This window comes from Eretmochelys imbricata, chromosome 20 (genome assembly GCF_965152235.1).
Source record: "Eretmochelys imbricata isolate rEreImb1 chromosome 20, rEreImb1.hap1, whole genome shotgun sequence".
Lineage (NCBI taxonomy): Eukaryota > Metazoa > Chordata > Testudines > Cheloniidae > Eretmochelys > Eretmochelys imbricata.
In genome coordinates this window covers 3,158,688-3,179,813 of record NC_135591.1, presented here as the reverse complement: position 1 = coordinate 3,179,813, position 21,126 = coordinate 3,158,688, and the positions used below count along the sequence as shown (strand labels likewise).

At 51.5% G+C, this 21,126-nt stretch overlaps 1 protein-coding gene across 1 annotated transcript in view; it reads right to left on the bottom strand.

Annotated features, from left to right (window-relative positions):
• Positions 1-21,126, bottom strand: part of LRP1 (LDL receptor related protein 1) — a 181,843-nt gene that overhangs the window by 137,087 nt on the left and 23,630 nt on the right. The window contains 1 exon segment of the mRNA XM_077838260.1: positions 2,547-2,669. Within this exon segment, the coding sequence (XP_077694386.1) occupies positions 2,547-2,669 (123 nt within the window).

Sequence of the window (21,126 nt, the reverse complement as noted above, 5' to 3'; positions counted from 1 at the left end):
AAAAGAAAAAAATCCCAAAGGGTTATTTTAGCCCGCTGAGGCGCTCATGGGTGCGTGGCGAGCTATGGATTTCTCAAGTTTATCCTCGTGGGAGGGCAAACGTTGGGTGGCCCGATCCCAAGGCTGGCAAACGAAGGTTTGGGAGAAAGGTTGAGAAGGAAAGTTTCAGGGAGCGCTGGAGGGTTTGCTGCATCTGTTCGGATGGATGAAAAGAGTCTGGTTAAAGGAGTACCAACAGGGCATGCGGAACGTCTACCAGGACGGATGTGTTCCAGAGGAAAAAGCCTCCAAGTTTAGCACAGGAATTTTCCAGGGCCGCCGACTGTTCTGAGCCAGACAGCCCATCCCAACCCTTTCGTCTTTTCTCCCTCCCATCAGGAGGTGGTTGCATCACTTTGCCTTAATAAATAACCTGAGTCAAAAGGCCGCTTCGGAAAGACCTTTATTTCATTTGGCGCAGCCAGGAACCGACTTCAGCACTGGAGGCTAGGAGGATGGAAGGAGCCCAGAGGGCATTTGACATCTGAACCTGAAGTCAAAGGGATTTAGGCACCTAACACCCCACCCCACGCTTCGGGCTACTTTGAAAAGCCCACCCAGAGTCGTTACAAATTCAAAGAGACTCTACTGGTATGGCAAGTTACACACACATTTGCCAGAGTGCCAGGGGGAAAAGACAGACCAGCCCCGTGGGGTGTACGGCCCACTCAAGATGGGGCCACCCACTGTGTTTGTGGTTCAATCCCATTTGTCATTGAAGGTCTATTCCTGACACAGTAAAGCCTGGCTCTCAGCTAGAGCTCTCCATTGATAAAGCGCTTTGAGATCTATCAATGAGGTACCCATTTTACAGACAGGGAAACCGAGTCAGAGGGTGAGGAAGTGACTTGCCCAAGGTCTCCCAGCAGGCTGGTGATAGACCCAGGAACAGAGTCCAGATCTGCTGAATCCCAGACCAGCGTGTTATCCACTAGGCCATGCTCCTTCCCCCATGCTATGGAGCAGGATTGCTGTCTCTCTACGAAAAGGCACCACAAAGCTCTGTATGGTGGTATACACACACACACACAGGTACCATATCAGCAACGTAAGATCCCCTCCTAGACGCCCCCCCATCTTCCTGAACAATCGGCGTTTGTTGTTACTCTTTTTCTTTGTGTTTCCTTAAGATCCAGCCTCCGCTGGGCCAGATATCTGACCGTTCCCATAAAGTCACCACAGCTCCACGCAGCTGCTGTGCAGCGAGGGGCCCGCCCGGCCTTTGCGGCTCAGGCAAAGGGACTTGATGGACCCAAAAACAAACACACAAATCTGGGAACTGCTATTTTGATTGTCCACAGGCTGTTCCCAACTCCAGGAAAATCTGTCCCTTTCCCCTCCAGACTCAACCCCTTAAGTCTGCACCCAAGAGGGGCAGATTCCAGTTATCTTCCTGGCTGCAGCAGATTTACAAGCATATCCAACTCTCCCCAGGCCTGCCGCCCCCCCCCGCCCCCCGGTCTGTGTCAGCCTCTCTGCTCTTTGCTCCAGGGTACTCAGAGCTTGAAGCCTCAGAGATTCCTCCCCTGAGACCAGCGCTCCTCGCCAGCTGCAGGAAAGGACGGATGCAGCAAATGACAAGGAGCACAACCCCTGTCAGAGTCATGCCTCTCAGCAACGGGGTTAAGATCACTGGAGTTTCTATATACACACACACACACACACACCCAGTAAAGCAACCTATCAAACATTTCACGTTGAACTTTCTTTGCCAACGTCCCCCACTTCTGGGGTGAAGGAAAAGGCTCTACATTGGCCTGGCTCTGTTCCCTGCTAAAACTTTGGGAAGGGGCAGAACCCCTCAAGCACTGAAACAGTGGATTCCGACCAACTCCTAGTCAGCCGCTAAGGTTAACACCAAGATCCATAAAGCTAGAGGTCCAAGCTTCAGGACGCAAGCTCGTGCTACAAAGAGAGTCACATTCACACAGGTGGCAGCACGTTGCCTATGTGAACAAAACACGCCCCCCCGCGCACCAGGCTAGAGAACTACATGCCTCAGTTCCTTCATCTCAAAACACCAACCAGCATTACTTCTGCAACACAAATAATCTATATGCCAAAGACAACAGTCCCACAAAGAGCCAAAAATGAAGGCCCCATTCAGATTATGCAGGCAGGAAGCATACAATGCTGCGGGGTTCTTTCCTTCCACTTAAATGGCTCTTGCTAAATCCTCTGTTTTCTGTTTCTTTTATTTCCAGTGTATAGCAATGCCAACAACGAAGGTGTACAGGGAGGTTTGCACATAACCGTGAGGCAGCAGGTCCCCTCGAAACACAGGGCATTTGAGAAGCAGGATATTGGGGGTAGACAGACTGGACGGTTTATACATCTATTAACTTCCTGTCATATCTGCACTTGTAGATGTGGCAGATGAACGGTACTATAGAAAGAAAATGAATGAGGAAGGAAACTTTCATGTTGATGCCAGTTCCTAGAAGAAGCATGCAGTAGGCAAATATAAATTCAGACACACAATTAGCAGGAAAGAAAATGATACATACATATATCGGGAGATTCATCAGATCCGTCGGGGCAGTCTTTCTCTCCATCACATCTCCAGCCCTTAGATATGCACGTAACCTGATCTTTGCATGCAAACTGTTTAGGGCTACATGTCTTCGGTGCTACATAAGAGAAGAAATAAAACAACAACAACAATAAACATGATGAGTTTCTTCCCAAGACAAGTTATGAACAAGAAATTCTAGCTGGATTTGATTTGGGTTTTGTTGTTTTTTTAAGTCTCAGCAAAAGTTTTGCACGTAGCATCGGGGTCCACCTGCCTCGCCCCTAAGGAAAGAAGAGGATTTAAACAGAGGCATTAATTACAGCAGCTGGGATCCATGAGGCATTAGCAGATTTTAAAGATCATTTAACATGGATAAATTAGTGCTTGGGAGCTAAAGGTGGTTTATTTCTTTATGCTAGATAATGAAAACAAAGTTTAAACAACCCAGATGAGCGCAAACAGTAAGTAATTTTTTTTAGATCAGGAAGGTAGTTCAGCTGGTGACATCACTTTCCAACAAGTCCTTTTTACACACACACACACACACACACACACTCCCTCCCTCCCCCCCCCCGTTCTTGGGACTCCTCGATTCTGTTCCCGGCTCCGCCTCTGACCCATGAGGTGACCTTGCACAAGTCACTTCCCAGCTCTGTGCCTCAGTTTCCCACGTGTAAAAGGACTCATCTGTCCTGCAGTAGCACCCAGAGGCCTCATCTGAGACCATGGCCTATTCTAGTAGGCACTGGGCAGACACCTCGCGAGACGAGACAAAGAGTGGGGGGAAACTGAGGCATGTGTCCAGCGTCACGGAGCTGGCGGGGTTGGGGATGGAACCCAGGAGCCCAGACTCGCAGTGCAGCACCCCACCCACCGGACGCTCCTCACCATTTTCCCTACCTCCCAGGGCTGAGGGGGTTTGAGGTGCTGCATCGCCACGGCAACAGCAGCCACTGGCGCGCCTAAACAGACAGGCCTCAAACTCCATCCTAGAGCAAACAGGCCCAGCACAGGGGGATTCAGACACAGCTGGGGCTGGGCGGGGGGGGACCCCAGCATCCTATTGTCTTTGAAATCAGAGTTGCATCAGTGTATGGTACTTTTGGGCCCACCCTTAGCACGGCGTCGGAGGCACAGAGGGACAAAGGCCCAGATCCTAGAGGTATTTAGACGCCGAATTCAATGGGAGTTCGGTGAATAAACATCCAGGTGACTTAACGTCACGCAGGAAAAGTGGGGACTTGACCCAAGGTGCAGGCTAGGCCCCCGGGTCAGCGAGCCAATGCCCCCAGCCACCCAGTATGGCGGACAGAAATCCTTCCACCCCAGCTTTAGAAGATGAGCGACCATTAGACAGTGGCCTGATACTAGCAAGGAGGGGGAGAGGCAGAGCAGAGCAGACAGCTGGACAGAAATAAATATTTGGGAGCGGCTCGTTAGGTTTCACATGGAAGTGCCCGGAGATTCCCGCGTCTCTGCAGCACTCTGGGAATGCATATTTCTTCGGGACACTTGATGAGCTCTCGCTGGGAGCGGTTGTTGATATTTTCAAAGCATTTAAAAGCACAAGGGACCATTATGATCATCTAGGCGGATTTTTATTGGTACGCGGAGGGGGAAGGTATTAAAGGTTAGGAGCTACCATGCCAAACGAACCCAAACTGAGTCCATATTCATGCTGGCAGGCTCTCTCTTTCAGGAGAAAGTCATGCACAGTGAAAAAGCAGCTCACTGCTAATAGTCGCCCAGAGACCACAGCTCAGAGCTTTGTTTAAAAATAAATAGATGGCAAAGAGAAGCGGACAATTAAAGACTCATTACAATAAATTTTTTTAAAAAAGAGAGTCTGCTAAAATGCTCAGAGCAACGGCTGCGATAAGGAAGGGTCAGTATTTGAAGGCAATAAGGGTTTCGGTCTTGGGGCGGCTCTTTGGAGCGAGCTCATGTGAGGGCCGGTCCAGCAGGCTGAAACGCAGAGGGGGAATCTGACCGTCAGCAGGGTGGCTAATTCTCGCCGTTTTATGGTGAGTGTGGGGATGTTTGCTGGTTTTCTGGGCGTCCCGGGACCGAGAGAATCGCAGCTTTCAGAAAAGAAAAAGAAAAAAAAAAAAAAAAAGACCCCAGCGCGCCTGGTTGTAGAGAAAAAACAGAAGTGTGATCCAAACGGGCTGTAGGGGTATCTGTGCCCTGCCGTGAGCTTCCCAGCCTAAGGAGACAGGCTCCTGCTAGCAGGGTGCAGGTGAACATGCTAACAGCAATGCAGACAGTGTGGCTCAAGCCGGAGCTTGGGCTCTAAAGCCCACCCATGGGTGCTGCTGCACCCCCTGGCTTGAAGTGGTTTACATCAGACACAAGGTTTAAAGTTTGGTTCAATGGCTCTCAGCCCCCACCCCAACCTCATCCTGTAGCCTTGTGCTTTCAGCTGGGCAAGGCCCTGGTTCAGTCCCTGGGGCCGGCCAAGACGGCAGCCTGAATTACCAGAAAAGGGTGTCTTTGAATGCTGACATGGGGGAACAGCCTGCATGCCAGCTGAACTAGCCCTGGAGGGTGTATTTCGCTCCTGGCCCCATTGCTAGCGTGGAAGTGACACAGGCTTTCCTCCTGCACCATACAGCTTCTTCCCGAAACGGGGGAAGTGGAGAAAGAGAGTGAGGATGGAGCTGGAGTCCGGAAGGATTATTGGCTGCAACTGGAGTTAAAAGCACAGGGTAAGACCCTTCCTCATTTGGTTTGAAGAGCGAGGTCTCCAGGACGGGGACCGTCTCTGTGGGTCCGTGCAGCCACTACGCAAAAGGGGCCCTACTCTCGGTTAGGCAGCCTTCTTGATCATTTCTAGGCATCTAGCAAGAGACCACAGTAATACAAATAACCTTCGCGCTCCCTGGCCTTGCATGGGGCACAGAGGGTGTAACTTCAGCGGCCCAGCCGGGAACAGAACTGGGGTCTCCCAATCCAGTACCTGAACCCCGAGACCGTGCTGCTTTCGGACTAAAACGGGGACCCGGAGCGAGAGCCGGGCGCGGCTGCAGCACGTTGCAACGGGCAGACTGCGAGGATAGTGGCACAAGAGATGAAGACGAGTGAGAGAGATTCTCGGGGGGGGGCGGGTGAGGGCACAGTGAGGAAGGGTCACTGCTCTAACTGACTGGAAGGGAGATGAGACATGCACACAAGGGAAAATTCCCCGTTTTAATCTAGCCGGGTTCCTGGGCTCCCTTCCCGGCTCTGCCCCAAGCCAGCAGGGACAGGTCACTTGGCTCCTCAGTGCCCCACTTCGATGGGGATAACCCCCCTCCCGGCTCATGAGGGTTGAGAGACTTTAAATACCGTTTGTGAAGTGAGATACACCCCCCACCACCTCAGCCTCCATCAACACAATAACGCTCCCCCAGTCACCCGCAGCAGGCTTCTACCTCGGTCCTGGAGCTTCCCGCTACAAGCCCCAGGAGCAGAGAGCCTGAAAACAGAGCAAGAGGGTCTGGAAGCCAAGCGATGTTAATACCATCCAGAGGCCACATTAACAGTTATCTCCTTGATCCTGCTGTAGCGGGGGTGGGTTTGTAAAAAACAGACGTGCCCTGCATTGTTAAAGAGACAAGGCCAGTTCCAGTCCCACAAGGCCTAGGGTTAAAGTGCAACTAACATGGTCCAGGTCTTGCGCTGGGACCACCCGCCCCCACATCGGGGTGAGTTTCACCCTCCTACGGCTCCCGCCCCCGTGCATCCTCCCATGCGCCCGTCTCCATGCCAATTACATCTGGGAAGCGATACGGATGCGGTTGCTATGGGTGATGTGACTCATTGGCTGCCATTTAATGCCCAAGCCACCACCTCAGCGTCCCTGACGGACGCGGGGCACAGCACATCCATTTCCCTCCGGTGTGTGCGGCAAAGAGGCCCGCCTGGCCTCACTTTCCCCGCTTAGGTCTGTGCAAGGAACCACCAGCGTCCCCACAGGGATCCTGGAAGAAACAGCTGAGGGGAATGCAACGTAAATCTGTCGTTCCTGCAAAACCGTGAAGTTGGAAAGCCAGTTGGCCAAGGATAACGGAAATACTTCCCCACCCACCACCCAATGCATAATTAGTGCTCCTCTCCACAGGACGATATTCCAGAATAGCTTTTCCCAATTAACTATGCCCGACGAACTCCACATAGGGACACTTTTGCTCCCGATTAGCTTAATCCACTTTGGAAACGGATTAAACTACTTGGAATAAGGCTCTCTTTCCAGAATAAGAGCATCCGCACATGAAGTTCATCAGGAACAGTTAATCCTCTTTAACTAAGAATGGTCGTGCTGGGTCAGACAAATGGCCCATCTAGCCCAGTACCCTGCCTTCTGACAGCGACCGGTTCAGACGCTTCAGAAGAAACAAACAGAACAGGGCAATTTCCAAGTGATCCATCCCGTCGTCCAGTCCCAGTTTCTGGCAGTTGGAGATTTAAGGACATCCAGAGCATGGGGACGCATCCCTGACGCTCATGGCTAACAGCCACCAATGGGCCTTTCCTCCATGAATGTATCCATTTCTTTTTTGAACCCAGATATATTTTTGGCACAATGTCCCCTGGCAACGAGTTCCAGACAGGCCGACGGGGCGTTGTGTGAAGAAGCACTTCCTTTTGTTTTTAAACCTGCTGCCTATTAAGTTCATCGGGTGACCTCAGTTTCCTTATTTCAGATTAGTTTCCATGTGTAGACAAGCTAAGTTTAGACTGCAGAACTCACTGCCACAGGATGCTGGTACAGCACCGCATTTAGCAAGATTCAAAGAGGGAACAGATATCCTGCCTCAGCATGGGGGAGACGGGGTGGACTACGTGATCTCTTCGGGACCCTTCCAGCCCTACACTTCTACGATTCCATGGACGAAATGAATATCCAGAGCTGTGAGAGTCCACGCTAGAAGCTGGGCAAGGGATATAAAACCTCATGCTTGTAAGATTGGAAGCTCTTTGGGGCAGGGGACATTTTTGCTCTATGTTCATTCAGCACCTAGAACAACAGGTTCCTAGCCCATGACTGTGTACCACCACAACACGCATAATTTCTAGGTTTTAAGCCACTGTCTAACTATTAGAGATTGAAGGAGACCTTTACGGGGACCCCCTTAGGAGACCTCTGCCCACAGCAAGGTTCTTACACTTTTCTCTGAAGCATCTGGCACTGCCATCGCTGGAAAGAAGCTCCAGGAGCAGATAGACCTCGGCTTTGATCCATTCGGGCAAGTCTTAGGAAACAAACACTGCCCTCAATGAAAAATACAAGCAAGAGAGAGACTATGGATCGCCAGACTGAATCAGAACCAAAGGCCACCTAGAGTTCAGTTTCCTGCCTGACAGTAACCAGTACCAGATGCTCCAAAGGCAGGTCCAAGAAGCCATGTAGGAGGCAGCTCTGGAATAAGCCACCCCATGGGACAGTTCCCTCCTGACCCCTACAGCCAGAGGTCGGCTCATGCCCTGAAACAGGAGGGTTTGCAGTCCTGCCAAAGTTCTGGATTACTGTTCTAACTCTAGATATTCTTGTGAGCCATATAAATATCCCTAAACCTAGCACCGTGGCCTCAGGCTCCCCTCAAGTGCTTTCAGACAGGACAGGTTCCACTCCCTCTCACTCCTAACCCTGCTTAGCCAGGGGAGTTCACACCCCCGGGCATCCCAGCTCCACAAGCTTTTCAAACCCTAGGGAGCAGGGGAGGGGAATATAAACGCTTGCCCTGGATTTATTGCCACTCTAACCCTCCCAGGCTTCTAGCAGGCTAGGCGTGACCTTCCACAGCACAGATCTATAAGGCCCAACCTCAGCCAGCATGCCCTCTCCCACCCCAGCCTTTCAAGGTAGCAGCTTCTTCACTCAACCTCAGCCAAGCTTGGCTTTGGAGATCTCCATTTTGTCTCTGTATCCCCCCCCCCCCCCCCACGCACCCCCCCAGCTCATATACTAGGGAGGAAGGAAATCCCTAGCAAGAGAAAGGTTAAATCCATAGCAAACATCAACTGGCCGCTCTGTAGTGGCTGTCAGGAGCCTTGGGGGCCAGTTTCCCATGGGAGGAGAAAGTGATGCAGATTCTGGGTATGTTCTTACCAGAGCTCATTTATGTGGCGCTATAGACATCAGTCCTGGAACAGAGGTGATCACAAACAACATGCAGCCATCCTCCTCTTTCGGGAATCCCAGCCCGAACACCTTGAATCGGTTCTGCCCCAAGAACCGGCTCTAGCATGATTCCAGCAGAGGGGGAAAAAATGACTCCTGCCACGTGCGACAGCACCCCAACAAAGAAACTGTAGCACGAAACTGACGCAGTGTGTCCCGCGCAGCCTGAACATAGTTCACTCGTGAGAAACAGAGCTGGTAAGGCTGTGGGTAACAACTCCACCCGGTGACTCCTACCAGGACAATACCTAGCACTTCACACATGCAACACCCTGTACAAACATTTAGGCTGGGAAATTCAAGATGAGACTCGTCTAATTCTTCAGAACTAGTGGATCCAAGGAGGTGAAAATGCTTCTTCCAACCCTGGGAAACGACAGCAAGCATGCTACCTGAAGGCTAAAGGTATCCCTGTCCACGGTCGCATTTCAACCGGCAGCCGGCCTGCATCCGAACCCAGTTCCACCACTAAAAACGTGAGCTCTGCTCACACGTGCGCGTCGCTGGGGTTTAAGATCATTTCAGCCTCTTATGCCACACAATGCTGGTATGTGTTTTCGAGAGAGCCTTTCACACCATCACTGTTCCTGGCAGCTTTGCAGACCAAAAGCAAGTTACAAAGACATTTTGGGGACAGCAAATAAAGCTCCGTTCTCGCTTTAGAAAATAAACTATTCAAGCGGCTTGATAATGTTACACTTTTTTCTTTTTTTGCAGGATGTTCTTGGCAAGTTAAAGGGGTCCCAGAAGTAAGCATGTCAAGGTGCCAGGTGGACAATCGGAGAAGGTAGCCATTGATGGAGCATTTACAAAGAGCCAAGCTTTCCATTGAAATACGGGCAGACACAGCACTGGAAGGGGAGAGGAGAGCTCCAGCTTTGGGAAGAGAATAAAGGGCCCTTCATGCAGGATATAATGGCCAGCTCAGTGCGCAGGGACGGGACAGCTGCACAAGCCGTCGACGGAAAACATTTGCCTCTTTAGCAGTCAGCGGCCATCCCGCTAAAAAGAAAAGGCGAGCGAGTATTCCGGCAGGAGAGAAAGCCCCCTTTTCTCTAACAGCGCAACTCGGCCAGGCCCCATTCCCGGCAGCGGCTGATCAACACAGAGATGAAGAGACTCCAGCAAGGAAATGGAGGAGCAGTGTGGTCTAAAGGGTGGAGCACTAGATTGGGATTCTAGAGACCTGGGTTCCAATCCCTTCTCTGCCGCTGACCTCACACAAGTCATTTCCCTTCTCCGTGCCTCAGTTTTCCTGCCCATCAGTGTCTGCATTGTCGGCTCTTCAGCGTGGGAGCTGCCTCAGAACTAGGGGCCCTGATCACAGCTGTAACATACACAATGACCCATCAGTGCACGCAATGAAAGGGCTAGAACGTCCCCAGCTGCGTTGATACTTAGATTGGAAGCTCTTTGGGAGCAGGGACTGCCTGTTTGTTCTGTGTTCGTACAGCGCCTGGCACCACAGGGTCCAGGTCTGTGACGCTCAGAGTCAACCGCTGCCATTCAGTCTTAGAGGGGGCACACTTCCGTCGAGGGAAGGACGGATGGAGTCAGGATTAGAATTCGAGCAGCCGAAGGTATTTACCTGAGTGGCTCAATCCACTACACCACACTTGTTTGTGTTCGTGATGAGGATAAAGATGCCGTTTAAAAAAAAAAATACCCATTCAAGTTTTGGTCCAAGCATGAAACTGACACAGGAGTTTTAAACTGGTTGGAGAAGTGCAGAATAGAAGCTCTCAACCTCAGGTACAGACGCTGCAGTGATGAGGGCTGGCACAGAAACCTAGAGAGGTTTGAAGTAACCAGAAAGATCAATTTCTTGCTTAAGCGAGTCTTGCTTTCTTACTAAATCCTGCTTGGACTCTTCCTCTTTGGGGGAGGTAGCTGGTTTTAACTTTGCAAAGGAAACAGCACTGGCAATAAATATTGACTGGAATGAGCATGATTTGCAAAACAGATGTTCTTAGGGGAAAGAAAAAAAAAAATGAATCGACTCCACATTCCTTATGGGGTTTGGTTGGGTTGTTGGTTTTTTCCCTCTGTTTGCGCTAGGGCACATGATCCAGCGCTTTGGAAGCCAGTCAAAAACCACTTATCTCCACCGCATACCCAGGGACAAGCAGCTCGCTCTGCATTCACTCCTGGGGCGGGTAGCTTGAGAAACGTGGTCAATCTGAATGGAAATTCTCTGCTCTGTTTTTCGCCGGGGGGGGGGAAGGGGAGATCAGATGATCCCAAAAAGCTCTCACTGGGCCTTTAAAATAGATACCTATGAATCTATTCCCTCAAGCTACCTGCCTTTCAGAACAATGCCTTTCAGACCCACGGGGAAAGATACACTGTCTCCTCGTCTCTCGCTCTGTTTTCCAGCCTGATCATTTCAGTTTTATCCAGAATTCCGCTGCTACGGGAGAAAAGTGGCTGTTTTCTTTGGTTCAGCCATCTGTCGGCACGCTCTCACAAACTGTCCGCCTTCATGCATTCGTATTGAAGATCCTAAAATGTAATACTTCCAAGCTCTAGAGAGGTTCAAGAGAAAGTATTTAAGGTCTCTTCTGCAGGCGAGCGGGGGCGGGGCGGGGCGGGAAGAAAGGTTTGATGTAATATTAACATATCACTGGGGAAGTGGGAAGGCAGAGCTAAGCAATTTTGGCTTTTTTTTATTTATTTAAACATAATGTTATTGGTGCTTTCCACCCAGCCAGGTTTCACACTGAGCAGAATGTGACCGTAATGTTAAGGGCAAAGCACGTTATTTTGGTCACGTTCCAGCAGGCACGCCAGCAAGCACGGAGACGTTTTAAGGAACACCGAAGCTCAGAGGAAGTCACAGATCAATTGAGAAGGGCCCAAATCGCATCCACCCGGTTTTTGTTCGATTGCTTTCCCTCCCCCGCCACTCAAACCCAACAGCCAGTCTCCAATTCAGTGCAGATTCTTCGCTGCCGAATGCTATTTTTGGTTTGCAGCATTATTGCAGCCATATTGGTCCCAGGACACGAGAGAGACAAAGTGGGTGAGGTGAGCTGAGCTCTTTTGCTATGGAGCCAACTTCTCTTGGTGAAAGAGACAAGCTTTCGAGCTCCACCGAGCCCTTCTTCAGGTTATTTTGGAACTCGAGTGCCAGGAGCCCTTTGGGAAAGGCCTCCAAGTATTTCCCAGGATCAGTTTTAAATATTCTTTCACTGTTTATAACAAACTCCAGAAAACTCAAGACTTTATCCTTGCGGGGGGGGAAAAACAACCTGGATTTCGCCCCTTCCCTGCATTATTTTTGCAGCGCTGCTCCTGAGCTCTGCGCTGTGACCACAGGTTTGTCTTGCTGACTTCAACAGCACCACTCTGTGCTCAGAATTAAGCATGTGCGCGTTTGCAGTAACAAGCCCTAACTAAGGTTATAATCTCCCAATTCCACCAGGCACTTTACGGCATGTTTAAATGCTTTAAGGTTATAAGAGCATTTGCGTTCCTAACCCGATTTGACCCTGTCCCTCTCTCCCACCGTTTAAAATGTCACCCAACAAAATCACCTTTCAGCCTGAAATTCTACATGCTTCAGTCTCCGGCCGGGGCAGCACGTTTCAGAGTATTAAACCTAGCCCTGGTTTCAAATGAGGGAGCTTTGAGTTACTTTGCCAGAGATCTGATACCTCTGACACCGCCAATCCCAAGCATTCAAGAAGTATGAGTCAGGCCAAACCCCCATATGGGTGGCTTAAAAATGAGATTTTTTTCTTCTTTTAAAAATGAAAAGGGTCTTTTTGGGCAGGTGAAGTATTTCACCTTCTGGGTTTTCACCCTGTAGGGTTTAGATTTTCAAGCTTTTCTGTGCAACGATGAAGGCAAGCATCTTGATTTTTGAAAAAACGAAAGCGGAGATTCAATCCAATGACTCCAGGAGCTGGGGCTTTTAAGGAAAAAAATCACGAGGCTTGCAATAAGAAAAAAAAAATATCACAGCAGTTGGCAAAGCCTGGAATTGGGAGGGACTGAGTTATTTCCTCAGCAATATTAAAATTTCCATAAAAATTATGCCAAATTTACAAGCCAGTCGCCAACATAAACTTGTCAAAGTGTTTGCTTTGGAAAACAAGGCAAGCTAGCCAGGGATTTTAAATCCTGCAGGCGACTTTCTGAGCTCACAGCTTGGAAGGTTTGGCTTGTTTTGTTTCTTTTAAATATAAGATTTCAACACATTTCAAATGCAACATTTTTGCAATTCTTGCATCTGGCACCCTGGATTAGAACATTCAGACCAGCCCTGCTCGAGCGGTGCTTCCATTCCCATGAATGAGGCGCTGTTACGACTCCGAATCATTCTCCTTTGCAAAAGCCACAGGCATTTTTGCTGTTTGTAGCTTATTTCAGTTGAGGGGGAAGGGCTGTTTCAATTACAAACTAAATATTGACTTTTAAAATACATACTTTTTCCCTCCCCCTTCTCCTTTCAAGTCAGCCCACCGCCTACAAACCACAGGGCAAAAACTCGTAAAAAGAACGAAATATTGGGGAAAAGAAAAGGTTTTGCAGGGAAAAAAATATTCCCACAGAAGCGATGCACCATTCCTAAGAAACGCATGGGTCAGCGAGACGCGGCTGAATGCGCCAGATGAGAAACGAAAACCAGGCAAGAATCTCCGACCACCTTTTCTGGGCCCTGCCCAGTTTTTAAGTTTATTTTTTGTTAAAACCACCACAGAGAATCGCAAGAAGTTAAAACCAAGGGCTGGCAGAGCCTCTGCCAAGGTCTTGAAAAACATTTATTTTCGGCGGCCCAAAAAGGACACAGCTACGCCTTGGTTAGTGTCCCCTCTCCGGCATACGTTTAGCCTTTGCCCTGCCACGAAACAGGAATTGCAGGACGAAGGGGTTGAAAGGTTCGGCGGATGTCTCTGGGCCTTCTGTGTCCTCGGCAGCAACGAGCAAATCCTCATCTGCCACTGACGGCAATGCTGCATGAGGAAGTGACCTTCCTACCTCTTCCCAAATGTTCTGGCTGGGGAAGAGAGCTGCTTGGAGCAGCTCAACCAGCTGCCCAGTGGGGCAAACAAGTTCCTCCCCTCCCACCCTACGTCTTGTCTCCTTGGGCTGGAAGCTCTGCGAGACAAGGTCTGTCTCTTGGTGTGCGCAGCGCCCGGAGCGATGGGACCCAGATCTCACTTCGCTGGTGCTACCCTGCCCCGCATCGCTGAAGACCGAAGCAGCCTCACGCCCTAACCCCGTAGGAAGCAGCAGCGTCTCCTCCTCGGCAGGATTTACACAGATCAACAGGTTCCCCGTCAGGCGGTCCAGTTCCCCGCTAAGACGCGCCAGCATCCTGCCCCCGCCCCAAACCCTACATCCTGCAGCGTGGCCAGCAACAGGTCTGCAAAGCGCAATCCTCAAGCCCTGGACACCTGGGTCTTGCTTCATTCCAATTTTTAAAATGGACACTCTTATTTAGGAGCCGTTTGCAGGCTCCTCTGAGAGGCAGCAGGATACAGGGCTTTTTAGGCATGGATTCTTCCACCAGCTCCGACACTGGCCTGCTGGGTGACCTGGCTCGCCACTCTGTGACTCAGTTTCCCCCTCTTTAGGGGAAGGGACGGGCACACAGAGAGAACACTGCCTCCACACTGTCCTCCCCGATTTATATGTCGTCCTGTCACTCTGTTTGTACAGCCCCTGGCACGACGGGGTCCTGGGTCCATGATGGGGGCTCCGAGGTGCTAACCCCAATAAAAGCAACGCACACACCCCCCAAAGACCAGACCACACCTGGAGAGACAAATATCAAAGCCTCTCCCAATGGGGGTCCCAGCCCGCGCACACACACACCCAGCATTCCTTGCACTGGATCAACTCCACATTCACTGAGCGACGCGACCACCATGCTCCAATTCAAGGCAGCTGGACAAATGACCAAAGCTCTTAACTAATTTCCTACCCTTACACTGCCCCACCCACAAGCGCCCCGTACCCGTTCTCTGCCTGAGGCACATAACAGCTTAGTCACCAGCCAGCTCCCCAGTGGGTCCCTTTTTATCATCTAGGAGCAGCCAGTCTGCCCCCAGAGGCGAACAGCTGATCCAGACCCTAAGTGGCTCCACCCCCCACAGCCATTCCCCGGTGGGCGCTGCGGTCCTCGGGTCCAGCCCCTACCCCTGCAGCCAGCAGGAGGGCCAGGGCATGGCAGGGGCAGAAGGAGCCCCCCCCAAAGCAGAATCCCCCACTGCAGGGAATAAAATCACAACACGCTACGTCCGTCCATCAAGAACAGAGCTCAGGACCTCCTGGGAAGGATACTCCAAGGCTGGCCCTGCCCCTTGCTCTGTTCTGCACCAGTTCCTCCAGGGCTGCCAGCCCTGCATCTCCCCCGGCCCCAGGGGACACACTCTACCATGAGATTTGTAGCTCACCCTCACCCCACATTCCCAGGAGAGACACGCCACGCCCCACTCCACAGACAACTAGAGCGGACTTGCCCCAGGCCACCCCGCTACAGAGGGATCTGGCAAAGTCGCAAACGGAACCCACGAGTCCTGACTTCCAGCTCCCCTGCTCTAGGAGGAGCAAACGTCTTTGGGGGCCTGAATTCTCGGGTTGCTACCCACTTGGGGTTTCGCTACTTCGTTATGAACAAGGGCAAAAGAGAAACGGAAGAGAGAAAGCAAACAGGAGATGCTCGTGATGACCCAAGAGCATCCATCCCCGATTCGAGGGGAAGAGGTGGAATCATATTGCGGCTTCTAAGGATCCCTTTCACCCTAAGAGCGCAAGGTATCCCTGGTCGCCTCAGTTCAAACAGATCCAAGGGGAGGTGATTTAAACACCGACTGAGATCTGGACCTAGTCTGGGAGGAACCAGCCGGTTTCACCTCCTTCTGCAGACCCAGCCCCTTCCCCGCCTCTGCTCTCATGTTGGGTGGGGGAACCGCCTTAGGATAAAAGTCAGACTTGCATTTTAAAACCGGATGCCAACAAAGCTGGAAGGATATTTCCACTCTAGCGGGGTCTCTCCTCAGCCCCCAGGGAAAGAAAGAGGTGACAGCCAGGGAGGGCTGAGGGGGATTCAAGAAGAGATCCTGCTCTTTTTTTAAAACAGCTTTTTTTTTGCAATTTAAATTTAAAAACGTTCCCTGCGTTTTTTATCTGTAACAGGCTCGGTAATTAAGCAGCAGTTGGACTCTTGTAACAGAAGAGGATACAGTGGCATCCTCCACGCTCTCTGCCTCTACCTTTCCCCCTCTTATTTTGTCTTTCCTCTCCCCTCCCACGCATTTAAGAGGGGGATCTGGCACATAGCGGTGGGGGAGTCTGGGGTCTCGGATTCTATTCCCGGGGAGTGGCGTCTAAGGACTACAAGCAAAGAGGGCTGGGAACCAGGACGCTTGGTTCCACTTGGAGATCCTTGCATGAAAAGCACTAGGAGAAGGACAAGGGCTAAGAGTCCCAGATCACCGTGACCTCCAGGGGAGCCATGCCCAGCAAAGATGTTCTAAACACAACCATCGTCACCCACGCTAAGGGCAAAATCATGTTAGTTAAACATGATAACAGGACCCACCTTCCCCAGGGTACACCCAGCCTGTGTGTATGTACAGTGCTGAGCACAAGGGGGATCCAGTCTCAGGAGGGGCATACAGGAGCTACCTTCATACACAACATCTGGGCAAGAAAATATAACAGACCTGCAAAAACTGGGTGGGGAGGGAGGATTTATTTTAAATTCGCTCGCAGGCGTCAGGTTACAGAGGCCAGGGGCTGGGAAAACACGTAGGCATGTGCTTAACTTTAGGCATCTGCTTTCCTGGATCGGGCCCAGCGTGCGTTCGAGTATCCAGGTTTAGATCTCTTCCCCTCCCTGGATTTGCATGGGGATAATGCTCCATTCAAAAGAACTTGCTACAACCAGGCTCCCTTTTATCAGGAGAGGAAGAAACTCTTGGCTGTCTTTCCTGAGCACCAATGCTCCGAACATTCGGAGCGAGCCCACATTGCCATTCCTGGCACAGTGACCGGAAACCGCTCTTTGCAAAAAAGAGAGCAAGGCTTTTAACACAAAAACAATTCATACTGACAGCTTCCCCTCCAAGCCTGCTTAGCCCAGCTCTGCGACCAGGGCTGGAGGGGTTCGATTTTTAACCAGCCCACACCAGTCAACGTCGATTTCACTGAACGCACACAAGCCAAGGGAAAAGTATTTCCGGCTAGAATCATCGGAATTTACAGGCAGGCAAAGGAAGGAGAATGGGGCCTGGGAACTGACTGAGGTTTGATTTCAGGATATTTACTTTGCCTGCTCTGACCTGGGTGGGTGTTGTGACACTTACAAAGCTTTAACTTTTTGAATCTCCATGTCCTTAAATAATTACTGACGGATTCCCCTCCATTGGCTGATACCCTCTAATTCTACGCAACCGTGGGAAAAAAAAATTTTTTAAATCGATAGCACTTTGCAAAAATGCTTAGAAATAAACCTGGATTTTATCCCTCGAAAGGCCAGCAATGACCAGAGCGAAGAAACTTCCCAGCCCTAGGGGCTCATGATTATAAACAAGCTTTTAGTACCAGGGCGAGTAATCGCCGTGACCCACAGGGCTACTACAAGGCAAGGCTTGGTAGCACTCCTCCTTTTTCTGCAGCATTAGGTGCCTTACGGGAGCGCCTAGTGGCCCCACTGAGTTTACAATCCAAGCAGTCAAAGGGGATGGAAGGGAAACTGAGGCATGGAGCAGGGACGAAACTTGTCCAGCAGGCCCATGGTAGAGACAGACACAGAAGCAGGCAATTGCCACACCGGTTCCTGCGAAATTTCTCCCAAGCCAATTCCCTGATTATTTAACACCAGCAAAGAAGCCACAAGGTCCTACTGTGTCCGGGATGGGGCCTCCCCCCTAACTCTGCAGTCTATTGCTGCCATAAAGCAGCAGCCGAGCTCGGAGACTCAGGCAGAGCCGGACAGCACGGCCTGGCTCGTCTCAGCCCTGATCTGACAGGTCTGTGGGGTTATTTATTGCTGCAATAGGCAACTGCGTTTATCACATCAGCAGTTAAAGCTCTGCCCGGATGTGCTTTACTGCGCCGGGATGCTGTTATTTATGGCTGAAGCGGAGAGACGAAGGCTCCTCCAGAGACCGGGCCTGCATTGGGCAATAAAGCAATTTTACATTAGGGATTAATAGGCATTTCATCTGGATGTCTGAGTCACAGAGCAGGGCTCGAGGGTGAGCAATCAGACCGCTAAGCTGGTATTGCCAATTGGGAAGGAATCTGGTTACGGGGAGCGGTTGGGCGCGGATGTGAAATTACTACGGCCTGGACGGACGCTGATAAACCAAACAGCTTAAAGGCCTGGAAGGAGGCCAGGGCTATCGGTGCAATTAGTTATTCCACTCAACCTGTCTGGCTTGCAAAGCAGGGTTTGTCTACACGGGGAAACTCACCGGAAGAGTGACGGCCCCGCGGCTCCCGTGTGCACGCTCGACTCCACTTTTGTTCCAGAATCATCAGCGTGCTCAGAATAATTCTCCCGGAAAAACATCTCCCCACGGGAAAGCTCCCCCCATCCCAGCCCTGTGTAGACAAGCCCTAAATTACTCAATGGATCCACTTTGCCGGTGCCCTACACACTCCACAGCCCTCGACAGGAAAGATTCTCAAGGGCTCAAGGCCTAGCACTGGGGCCAAACCATCAGACAAGCATCAGACTTGCATCCCACAGAGGAAGTAAAACAAAGGGCCAGATGTCCAAGGAGCGAATCTGGCAGCTCCCACTGCGACTGTCCTGGCCAGTGGTCGGCTTATGCTGGCATTTTAAGAGGAGAACTCTTGCTCTGTAACTCATCTTCTGTGCCCCCTGCGGAGAGACGCTGGAAGGAACTTTGCTGAAAAATCTTCTTACCTCCCCCAGATCCAGATTTTCAGCACTGAAGAGAAGGGGCAGCCAGTGCTGGGGGAGCGGGCTCCGGAAAGGCTCAGCCCCTGGAACTTGCTTTCCACCCTTTGACCTTCGAAGCTCCTTACAAGAGACACCTCTTCAAGAGCTTGTAGCGATCAAGGGACGGAAGGGGGTTTTCCGTAAGGGGCTGACCGAGTGGCCACAGAAAGGTGCCGTCGCACATGGCTGGGACTTCGCCGTCTTTTCATTTGAAAGCCAACTGAGGCAGCGTGTCTGGTGGGTGGAGCACTGGACAGGGGCTCGGGAGAACCGGGTTCTACCCCCGTCTGGGTGACAGCGGGCCAGTCACAGCCCCGCTCCGTGCCTCAGTTTCCCTCTTTTTCAAATGGGGAGAAGGATACTGACCTCCTTTGTCAAGCACCAGATAAGAGCGGAGTATAGAGACTAATATAACGTCACTTTCACCGAGACAAACCCTTAGAACCAAGAGTGGGATGTGCACCAATATCCAGACCAAGCGACGTGTTATATAGCAAAATGCAAAATAATTTACCTTCCAGGGAAAAAATGGTCACGCCGCTAAGCGTAGCAACTAGCCCCTCCTCCCCCAAATCACACCCTAAGTGGGGAGCAAACCACAGCAAGAAAACATGCAACAGCCCCGTGGCTATTTCAACGCTGCCCCTGCAGTCGCAGGTAGCAGGCGGCCGTGTTAGGCAGAAAGAAAAGGAGTACTTGTGGCACCTTAGAGACTAACGAATTTATTTGAGCATGAGCTTTCGTGAGCTACAGCTCACTTCATCAGATGCATACCGTGGAAACTGCAGCAGACTCTATATATACACAGAGAATATGAAACAATACCTCCCTTGAGCTCCTCTAAGACCCTGTGTGGCCGATGGGAGTTGGGGGATCTGAGCTAAGCCAGCCTCCCTGGCCGGAAATTCAGTCACTGGGAAGGACGACAGGGGACGGGGCTGGAGCCACAAACACGTTAAATACGAGGCCCCGGGTTCGTTTGGTTCTGAAAAAGAAAACGCCGTGCGGTCTCCAGCGTCAGGTGGAGAGCAAAAGGACAGGCTGCGGGGTGATTCACCCTGGTGTCTGCAGGGGCTCTGGGGGACCCATTCCAGCGGTAGCCCAGCGTGGAGCCGGGCTGCTACAATCATGTGATGTGGGCACACACACACGCATGCATATAAAAATAATTTGTACGTGTGTACGTCCATCCGTGCACACACACGACGCACGGCCCCAATGTGACAAAACCGTAGCAGCCGACCTCTGTGCTTGGATACTAGCTATATACACGCACACAAATAGATTACACATACATGGGCAACGTGCCAGTTGCCTGAGGCTAGCTGTATTAAAGCACAGACTACAACCCCACCTGGGATCGGATTCGGCGCTGTATGTACACACGCGGCAAGAGACAGTCCCGCCCGCAAAAGACCTGAGGAGCTAACTAGAAGCCTGACACACAAGGACGCCAGGGGAAACTGAGACACGGAGTCGGGAAGCGACTTGCCCAAGGTCACGCAGGAAGTCAGTGGCAGAGGTACGTCTCCCGAGTCTATTCCAGGACCCTACCCACACCCACCTGCTCAGCTGGCATCTAAGTCTCCCCATCAGAAATCAAAGGGGCGCAGTCCTACCTGCTCGTCGTTGTACCCTCGATCAGGGGGAGGGGAGTGCTGATGGCTCGCGGCCAGCAGCAATGAGATCTCTTGGCAAGTTGAGCAGTTTCAGATTTTCTTACCCTGCGGTTGCAGGCTCCATTTGAGGCCACTGCAGCTTTGCAGCCGGGCACCCCCACCCCACACCCATGTGCCCCTCTAGGACCCGTCCTCTTCTTCACCCGGGCAACTTCCCTCCCTCCTTGAAAAGCCAAGGAAAAAGGCTTGTGTTCTGCTCCAAGATAACAGCGCGCTGCGTTCCCTCTGCCTCCGCCCCGGCCAAAACATCCACGGCCCGCGCCCCCCCACCCCCACAAGCCACAGACCTCTCTCAAGGCCTCCTGCTTCTGTTCAAAGGGAAAACTGGCTCAGGAGTTCCCGCACCACGAACACCGGCATTGCCGGACCCAATCAGAGCCGTGGTCCGGCAGGGCCTGTGTCCTCTCTCCAGCCTCCGTTTGCCTGGGTGGAAGTGGCAAGGAGCCCTCGATTAGGCACATGCGGATAAGCTGCCTCCACACCAGGTCTCCTTCTAATTTCCTTTAACTCGATACTGGCTTAAGCCCCCCAAGAATGAGGTTGAACAGCCCTTCCCAAATTTACATTAGTGCCAACCGGAGGCGATGCATGGGGTGAGGGGGGGCCCACAGGGGGTCAACTCCCCCCTCCCATTTAGCACAAGCTTCTACCCAGTTTGCAAACCCCTGTTCTAGGTCCAGAGATGACACGTGCAGCGGTCACGTGCCCCCCACCCGAACCTTTCAATTGGACCCCCCCCCATATCAACAGTGACGCGTCGCCTCTGGCATCAACGAGAACAACTCCAGATGTTCTCGTATCCATG